General features: G+C 41.2%; 1 protein-coding gene across 1 annotated transcript; it reads right to left on the reverse strand.

Annotated features, from left to right (window-relative positions):
* On the reverse strand, positions 1 to 10,166 carry LOC310961847 (cysteine-rich protein 2-like; the record flags this gene model as incomplete). Its single annotated transcript, XM_083934114.1, has 8 exons — positions 1 to 307; positions 2,240 to 2,297; positions 2,385 to 2,479; positions 2,628 to 2,696; positions 3,016 to 3,147; positions 3,241 to 3,298; positions 4,511 to 4,605; positions 10,124 to 10,166. 8 exons carry the CDS (start codon positions 10,164 to 10,166, stop codon positions 240 to 242), a joined length of 618 nt encoding a protein of 205 aa, XP_083790240.1. The 3' UTR covers positions 1 to 239.
* Positions 10,167 to 10,524: the final 358 nt, after the last annotated feature.

The following is a 10,524-nucleotide window of genomic DNA, read 5'->3' on the forward strand; positions in this document are numbered from 1 at the left end:
CCGTAATCCACTGTTATAATTAATTTGGCAAAGAGAACAGAGAAACTAAGAAGGAAAATCTGAAACTCACATGGGAGGACATGTTAAAGGTTTGTATCAGTACAAAAAATAGATATTTAAACAATATACAAACAACAGAAACATCTAAATATCCATCCCTGTGAATCATCTGGCACCATGACCGTAGAAGGCAAATCAAAAAGACATCGAGGGTCCTTGAGGCGCTGGAATGTTGGGTCTCAGGGCTGTGCCTCAGCTTCAGCAGGTTCGTCGTAGATGTAGCTACCGACACCTCCGGTGTTTACACCTGAGGGAGACACAACAAACCAAACTAGATTACTGCTGTCTGTATGGTGATCTTTTACATATGCTACAAGACATATCATGAGCGAAATGAGCAGTCATCTCGTCGCATCTCATTTTCAACCTCTTATCCGGGGTTGGGTCGCAGGGGCAGCAGCTCTAGCAGGGGACCCCAAACTTCCCTTTCCCGGGCCACATTAACCAGCTCTAACTGGGGGATCCTGAGGCGTTCCCAGGCCAGTGTGGAGATATAATCTCTCAACCTGGTCCTGGGTCTTCCCAGCTGGACGTGCCTGGAACACCTCCCTAGGGAGGCACCCAGGGGGCATTCTTACTAGATGCCCGAACCACCTCAACTTCATAAAATAAAGAAAATGCTTCACGAAGCTTCACAAGGAAAAAGTCATTCATCCATCTTCAACCGCTTGTCCCTATCGGCGTCCGGGGGGCTGGAGCCGATCCCAGCTGACATTGGGCGTGAGGCGGGGTACACCTACACGGGCAATTTAGAGTCATCAATTAACCTAACACGTGCATGTCTTTGGACCGTGGGAGGAAGCCGGACAACCCACAGACACGGGGAGAACATGCAAAATTCGAACCAGGAACCCTCTTGCTGTGAGGTGACAGTGCTAACCACCAAACCACCGTAAGGCCCAGGAAAAAGTCAAACTACCGTAAATAACAGGCGGTGCATCAGCCAATGACTGTGAAAATGGTCATTTGACATGGGGATCTTAAAGCGATACATAGTTTCGCCCAAAATATATTGCACACTTGTTGCAATAGTGTTCCATTGGTAATGTGCTAACGTGTGCCAATGGTGACACCCGTTGTTGACCCCTGCCCTAGCTATTATGCTTTTTAATTTTACACAGCATGTAGGGGTAGTACTCTGGAAGTTGTTGGCCCATTTTGGACCGGACATCATGTAACGTACAACTTGATGACGTGAAAGACGCATTAGAAGCCTTAGCTTTCTGCTGCAAAAAGGATTAAAGCTCCAGCTATTATGTTTTTATTTTAAAGTTGTACTCCATAAGCCGGAGATACGATGTTTCTAGCGGCCTCTTTGGTAGTGAGATGTAACAGCAGGTGAGCCTGTTCTTTCAGAGCCTCCATCTTGTCACGTTCACGGTCTCCATGTGTGTTGACAATTATTATTTTTTTCTCTTTTGTAAACTTTATTGACACACATTCACCTCCCTACTACCAGTCCGTCCCCTATATGTTCCCCTCTGAAAATCCACACACATACATGTTCCTATTACACTTATGCTCTTACGACTAGCCTAACTCAGAAGTTGGAATTTCTGTTTTTAATGACAAGTGAACGCAGCATAACCATTGGTGATAACCTGGGCGGACAGGCCAGCCGCTGTCAGCAGCGTCACTAACATGGCGGCGTATGGCGAGTATTGTACGAATATTATGGATGTTATATGAATATTTGAATACTCAGCAAAAAAGGCAAGGTAGAAGTGCTTATATTCGTGGGTCATTGTTTTAACTCACCATTTGATAGATATTAACTTAAAAGACAATTAAATAGATGGAGATCTTACGGAGTACAACTTTGAGCATGCGGATAAGAAAGCTCTACAACATATCCCCAAACATTTATTACACATTTGTTGCGTTGGTGTGCCATTGGTGGCACCCGCCAATCCAAGCATGGTGTCAGCGATCAGCGAGAGCATGAAGGTCATAATAATATTTCCCTCCTCTCTTCATGTTCTCCTTGCCCTTTAATCTCAGCTTCAAGGCCACAAAAACATTTCTTCATTTGGCTTCACCTACGGAGGTTCGACCAACACGGCTGTCAGCCTCTGATAAATATTTGCAGAGCTAAGATGACCTTCTGCAGACTGTTGGTGTTTTTGTCTTTGAAGCCCTGTTTTAAGGACAGTCTCTCTCAGTGTTTCTGACTTCATACCTTTGGGCCCAAACAGCACGGCGTAGCACGGTTTGTGGCAGTACGGCTGTCCGTCGTGCTGCAACGGAAAGAAGAGAAAATACTTCTTAATCTTAAATACGATGAAAAATACAAAAATCATCAGAAATATGAGCATTTCTCTCACCTCTGCGTGGCTGCCGGGAGCCAGAGTCTTACTGCACCTCTCACAGCGCAGACAGGGCCGGTGCCAGTTCTTCCCGAGAGACGACACCTTCTCAGCTGCCCACACACACACACACACACACACACACACATACACACACACCATGTCGTCACCATGGAAACCAGCCACCTTAGTCACCTACATTCCAACACTCATGTACAGTAATTCATGCAAACTGAGGTATGAAGACACCACTTTGCTCACCGAAATAAACCGTCTTGTTGCATCTGGGGCAGATGTTGGGTCCTCCAGAAAAAGAGGAGAAGCTCGCAGCTGAAAAAGACACATCGAATTGGAATAATGCATTCTTTTTTTATCTTTTATCGCCCTGTTTTTCACACATTATCACTTTGACTGAAACATCTGTACCCGCTTCACCCCACTCATGTTTCTCTTTCTTAGTTCTTACTCACATTTGATTTTTTTTTTTTCCTCTGTGAGTTTCTCCTTTTGTCTTCTTGATTTTACCGTGTTATTCTCTAAAATCTATCAGTATCAGTCATCTATACAGCTAAAGAGATCTAAACTAAACCTCCCAATCCTCTTCCCAACATATGACAGTTTTTCTATTTTTACTGCACATATTTCTCACCCTTCACTGGTCCCCGTGCGGGGGCTTTTTTCTGCCCCTCCGGTTTAGCATCTGTTTCCATGGAAACAGCAGTAGGGGCTTCGTTGACAGGAGCGTCGTACACATAGGAACCGGCACCGCCGATGTTCACGCCTGAAACGCACGCAAACGTTGACATTTACAAACCTGAAAATGACCAAAATGTTCTTTTTTTTTAGAAAAGGTGAAAACAAGAAGAAACGACACCTTTTGGTCCGAAGAGGGCGGCGTAGCAGGGCTTGTGGCAATAAGGCGTCCCATCATGCTGCAAAACACAAGAGGAGGGGACAGTAAGCACCTCTACTGTAGGGTCTCACTGTTCTGAACCAGATTTCTGTATTCATGAACCAGAACTTATTCACAGACGGTTATAACACTTGTCTGCTCTCTGTTATGTTATAACACATGACAAAAGAGCCACATTCATTTTACTCTGTGAGAGCCAGCTCCCTGGAGAATGTTGTTTAAAGGAAACATGCTCATTTTCAGGCCCATATTTGTTTCTTTACATGCGTTTATGTAAGAAAAAACTGCTGTTTGTGTGAATATACACTTGGTGTGACCAGATCCTCAAACTCAGGAGGAAACGTTCACTTTTAGCCTCTGACCACAGAGAAACTAACCTCAACAGGAAGTCCATGTGGTCTTACTGTGGTCAGACTTGCAGTTATTGTGCAGACTTCTCTCCGGGTGATTAGAAAGTCATTAGAGTGACTGTTTGACCACAAGGCAACCCAGAACCTCCTTCAGTGGTTGTCTTCTTTTTAACAAAAGGACAATAATAGTTTTACATCTGTTTTGGTTTTAGTGCACATCCGTACAGAGTAACCAGCAGCTAGAGCAACTATTAAGATGAATAATCTCAATAATAGAAACCCACAACCTGTTTCTGCCACGCTACAGCACGTTTAAGCACCATGACAACAATAAAGATACACAAAATGTCATTTCCTGTCAAGCATATTGCACGCGATAATGCAACATAAAAAAATATATAAATACTCTGGAAAGATAATGCATATTCTATTCTGGGAATTGAAAGTAAAGTTTGAATGAAAGTATCTATCATCAAAACGGTATTACAGTGTATTTCTTATTTTGTTGTATATTTATTTTTTCATTCTTTAATTATCACCAGAATGCAGGAAAGAAAAGTATCAGAAAGTTTTACAATGTAAAAGTTAATAGAAATGAATAGATGATTAAATCAAAGGGAAATAAAATAGGTAGGTACAGTTAGTAGTAAATAAATAAAGTATGTCCAGGTATGCCCAATTTGATCAATTCATTAATGCCAACCTTTCATTTTAACATTATTTGTGGTACATTTAATGACATTCATTCATTTATTTATTTCTGATCTTGGCAGGTTCAGTCCTCCATATCTCCGTTATTCATGATCCATCAAAGGTCGATTGAATTCCCTGCTCTAGAATAAAGCACCATTTAAAAATACACTCCACTTTCTTCCTCTTACCTCAGCGTGGCCTCCTGGATTCAACGTCTTGTTGCAGCGCTCACATTTCAGACAGAACTTGTGCCAGTCTTTTCCCAAGGACGAAACCTTCTCCGCTGCAGGAGAAGAGACAGAAATTAGGAGAACTACGGCGTTACGTGCTTGTGTTTATGGGGTTTAGGGACCAGGAACTCAGTCCTGGGAAAACACATGATAATCTGGTGGACGGGTAAATAAATAAAATCTGAGTATAAATGTCTCACAGACACATCCGGAGGGGAGAGAGGTGCATAAACAGAAGCGGTCCAGAAAATACAAATCACATCAGAGCTGAGATTATTGCATCCTCATCCAGAGGGTTACTGTTATTTTTGTCATCAAATATTAAAAAGGAAATGACATCTAAAAAAAAACAGTGGAAGAATGGGCTTCCCAAATAGGTCAGCGACGGCATGTAAAAAGGCCTTCCACTGCAAATGTACTTTATCTACATTAGGTCTTGAAACAACGTTTTAAAAAGCAGATATGAAGGAGTTAAATGTGACTTTTTATTTACACGCAAGTAAACGTCGGACAGTAGCATCTTATCTTTTGAGGAACCGGCGTCCACTGCTGTTCAGATTTTATGAGGAAAAAAAGATGTCAGTCAGCCAATTCCCTATTTGGATACAAGACGTATGTAAAAGTCTATTCTGAATCATATCAGCTCTAAAGTGATAAAAGACACTTGACAGGCTCTCGGGAGTTCATATCAACCCAAAGCGCATTCTTTCCACTGCGTCTAAGAGAGCAGAGTGACACGGAGAGATTCACATTAGGTGGTCTGAGTCATTAATTCACTCTTTACAAAGCTACTGTACGTTCCTCCGTCCCACTAACTCTACTAACACCCACTTCTGTTCTGACCCTGACCGTAACCATCACAGCCCTTCTTCCAACTGTTTCCAAGCGTAACTTTAAAACCTTTATATATTAACAGTCCCCTTTACATTAATACACTACAACTGTGTTATTTTGGCCTATTCTAAAATGGTGTTTTGTGATATTTCTGCATACTGGGGTCCATAAACAGCGTTGAATCTCATAACTTGGTTCTGACTGTAAAGCTGAGACTCTTGGGAATGAGCCCAGAGTCTTCATGTGTGATGATGTCCGTCGCCATAGGAGACATTTCGGTGTCTAAAATGAGCTGTGTGTCCTCTAGGATGAGCACAGCCTCATGAACCTTTACAGACACAAACTAGAAACCTGGAGCATTCAGAGGATGGATGGTGTCTCCCTTTGTTACTTAAACTCAACCTGCTGTCTCACATCATAAACTAGAACGTAATATTTCGAAACATATCGTACGAATGAGTATGGTTGCGACTAACGATCATTTTCTCATCCACCGTCACCTTTTATTGCTATAACTTAACCGCCACCTTTTGTCGTCTAAACTTAACCGTCACCTTTTGTTATCTAAACTTAACCATCACCTTTTGTCATCTAAACTTAACCATCACCTTTTGTCATCTAAACCTAACCGTCACCTTTTGTCGTCTAAACTTAACCGTCGCCTTTTGTCGTCTAAACTTAACCGTCTCCCTTTGTGACTTAAACTTAACCGTCACCTTTTGTCGTCTAAATTTAACAGTCGCCTTTTGTCGTCTAAACTTAACCGTCTCCCTTTGTGACTTAAACTTAACCGTCACCTTTTGTCGTCTAAATTTAACAGTCGCCTTTTGTCGTCTAAACTTAATTGTCTCCCTTTGTGACTTAAACTTAACTGTCACCTTTTGTCTTCTAAACTTAACTGTCTCCCTTTGTGACTTAAACTTAACTGTCACCTTTTGTCGTCTAAACTTAACCGTCGCCTTTTGTGACTTAAACTTAACTGTCACCTTTTGCCGTCTAAACTTAACCGTCGCCTTTTGTCGTCTAAACTTAACTGTCTCCCTTTGTGAATTAAACTTAACTGTCACCTTTTGCCGTCTAAACTTAACTGTCTCCCTTTGTGACTTAAACTTAACTGTCACCTTTTGCCGTCTAAACTTAACCGTCGCCTTTTGTCGTCTAAACTTAACAGTCTCCCTTTGTGACTTAAACTTAACCGTCACATTGACAATAAGGGTTTTTTTCTGAGCAGTTTCCAGAACACAAGTGCTCGCCATCCAATTACCGAAGAAAAGCAATTCTTGCAGGAATCTCCAAATGTCAAACGTTTTTGATCCCAAATCACAGCATGGGTTTTTCTGTAGTGTTCCTCGAGCTCAGGGGGTCTTAATGTTGGATTTTGGAGGGCTTTTCAACCATTCTGATCAATTCTCGAGTTTAGCACCAAATCTGTGTAACAAATGGCAGCAATGCATTTTTTCCAGCGTCTTTCTCTACAACCACAGAGTCAGACCAGGGTGGAGCCATGCTAACAGGTCGATTCGGCACCAATAGAGATTCTTTCACCACAGGATCTCACTGCTGCGTCTGTGTAGGGCAGCTCTATTTCGCCCAGACTGGATGCTACAACACACTCACTGACTCACTACCGCTTCTCGGGGTACAAGGGGTATTACAAGACAGGAAGGGCCGCGGCTAGTTGGTTAGCTAGCTAATTGCAGTCCATATCTCTGCAACACAACATCAAAACTGTTCATTCTTCACACTCTGTTGATAATTTTAGCTCTATTTTGTGAACGTTTTAAACTAAAAATCTTCCCGTATGGTACCTTCAGTATATTCTGATGCTCAAGAGTTTGAATGCACCAGTTGGATGCCGATACGTTTATACTTTAAGGACAGAAGGACGAGAGAGGGTCACTAACGGTCCCAGAATATCCCTGCAGACACCGAGGCCCTGATACAACATGGCACTGTGTCACTATGATAAGTGACAGTAAATCACCTTGGCACACAGCAAGCACTTGCATTAATGGCAGAGGTGTGTGTGTGTTTGTGTGTTCTCATCATTTTAACTCAAGGTCTTTGTGTTTTTTTACTCATTCTTGTCCTGTCTCCCACTCCAGAAAGCTTCATTTCACTTAGTTTAAATTGATGCACTATTTTTCCTTTGAGTGTTTGTTTTCTTGTAATTTTGTTACCTACTTTTTCCTTTATATAAGTGTGTTGTATCAGTGAAATCCTTGACATACAATTGTGTGAAAATGAGTACAAATTAGAAGAAAACACTTGATGGACACTGACGTCTTTGAAGCTCAAAATCCCAAAATAGATCAAATGTCCAAGCTTAAAATGTTAAAAATGAGAGGAGGAAACACATTTCCTGTAAATCTACTTTGAGTAGAAAAGAGTCGACCAGCATGTTGGAGCTGCAGGGCGGAGGTTTTTCCACGTGACGCAGGAGCAATCAATAAATTATTTACAATGCCATGTGGTGTTTCTCCTCAATGAAAAGAAGCTGAAAGATGATATACGGTTACTAAACTCACTCCAGAGCAACATGATATCACCCATTTTCTCATGTAAAATTGGAAAAGAACACAGCTAAGAGTCCGGGGAAAGGGTCATCAAAAGGTGGAGTTAAATGTAAAGCTGTGATTTATGATAAACTGTCATAACACAGTCAAGGCTGATGAGCACAAACACGAATGTTAATGGCTCCCTGTAATCTTTTCCAAAGATAGTGAACCAATTATAGCCCAGTCTGGCCTGTGTTACCATTTTGTGACTGGGACTCAGCCTCTTTTTACCATTTTTAGAGAGAAACTGTCATCTCACATCCAAACTGGTGAAACAACAGACTGAAGCAGCCCAGAGCAGACATTCGATCATTAGTGGAGGGTTATTGGATGGGGACGTCAGCTGTTTTCGTCCCCGGTGGAACATCGAGCTCCTACTGTCTGCGGTACTCAGCAGTGAGTTCATAACTGACATTTTGTTGCATTAGACATCGATGTCTGATGAAGGGCTGAAACTCTGAACGGGTCCCAAAACACAGAACTTAACCGTCACCTTTTGTTGTCTAAACTTAACTGTTGCCTTTTATCTTCTAAACTTAACCGTCTCCTTTTGTCGTCTTAACTTAACCGTCTCCTTTTGTTGTCTAAACTTAACCATCACCTTTTGTCATCTAAACTTAACCGTCACCTTCTGTGACTTAAACTTAACCGTCACCTTTTGTCGTCTAAACTTAACCGTCTCCTTTTGTCGTCTAAACTTAACCATTACCCTTTGTCATATAAACTTAACAGTCACCTTTTGTGACTTAAACTTCACCGTCACCTTTTGTCGTCTAAACCTTACCATCACCTTTTGTCGTCTAAACTTAACTGTCACCTTTTGTCGTCTAAACTTCACCGTCACCTTTTGTCGTCTAAACCTTACCATCACCTTCTGTCGTCTAAACTTAACTGTCACCTTTTGTCGTCTAAACTTAACCGTCACCTTTTGTCGTCTAAACTTAACCGTCACCCTTTGTGACTTAAACTTAACCTGCTGTAAAATAGAACGTAATATTTTGAAACATATCATACGAGTATCACTGCAACTAACGATTATTTTCTCGTCCATCATTTTAATGATTAATTGATTAGTTGTTGGTGAAAAATGTGGCTCAGTGTTTCCAAGCCCACAACGTTTCATCACAGCTCAAAGATGCTCAGAACCAGGAAATATTCACATTTCATAAACTCCAATCAGAGGACTTTTTTTCTTGAAAAAACTACAGCTAAAGGATGAATCAACGTTAAAGAAAACATGGCGTGGAGTCATTTTACTCTATTTCAGTTCTGCTCGTATTTCAGGAGGGTTGAATGAATGTCATGATATTACAGTCATCCCTGTTGGAGCTGCGTTGGTGTCTTCTCCATTAGACAGATAATAATAAAATCTGCAAATTTACAATTTTAAAATGTTTCCAAATGAAACAAGTTTGTGTGATGTGAGGATATATTGGCTACAGTCAAATAATATACACTTATCTATATTGTGGTACCTGTCCCTTTCATATCTCTGTGGAAAATGTTGCAAATGATTGAGCAGGACTTCCTTATTGAACTTATTTTACCGATATTATCATGATATGTAAAATATGTACATTGCACAAAGAGTTTTTCTTCCATATTGCATCAATTTTACATGATATATTACATTTTAAGTATTTTTGCAAAGTGAGCCCTAAAGAAACTTAAAAACATACTTTATATTTCATGTAAAACATCAGAAATGAATTGTGCTCATGGGACAAGCTTATGCCAGGTGATTTTGAATAGTACAGTTTATAAAATAGGTGTGGTATAAACGCGTTCATATCCAAATATCCACCTGTAATAAAGATATTCTTGAAAACAGGTGATTTATAAGATCGCCATAAAAGGACATCATTTGGATATAATACATGATATCCTTGGATGCTTCTTCTTTAAAAGTTTTTAGACATGATTATGTTCTGTATTTCACATTATTATTATATTTCAAGCCCTTGTTTTGTCACCTCAGATGCTCCCTAAACTCTGCAGCTGCAGGACCACAGTCAACCCGGTCCCATTGAAAACAGACGTTATGCATTTGAAAAGATGGAGAATACAATGATGAGGAATAGCAGATGGTGCGTTCAAACTCCCGGCAGCAGTCACAGCCTCCGCCTCTCACAATCATTACCTCCACGTTGTTCGGGTGACACAGAAAACATGCACTTACCGAAATACACCGTCTTGTCGCATTTTGGACATTTTGACGCCATGTTCCGTGTGAACAAAGAGAGGGAGTCGGTGTCCGTCTGTCTGTCTGTCTGTCTGTCTGCAGCTCCAGCGGCAGCAGACACACCTCACAGGGTCTTGGTGGTGGTGATGATGATGATGGGATGGACCGACGCGCGCACTCCTCTTCCTCGTTTGCATAACCGCGCCCTCGGGATGACATCATTCTCATCCTCACGGTAAATCAGTAAGTAAGATAATGAAATGTATCTGTGCATATCAATATGAGTTTCAGCTGTTCATCACCACCAGGAGACCTACAGCTGCTTCACAAAACACCGTTTCCAAATTCAAATTCAAGCACTTTCCAAACATCTCAAGGTGCATTTTCATGCTCTCCCA

This window comes from Echiichthys vipera (assembly GCF_963691815.1).
Source record: "Echiichthys vipera genome assembly, chromosome: 19".
NCBI lineage: Eukaryota > Metazoa > Chordata > Actinopteri > Perciformes > Trachinidae > Echiichthys > Echiichthys vipera.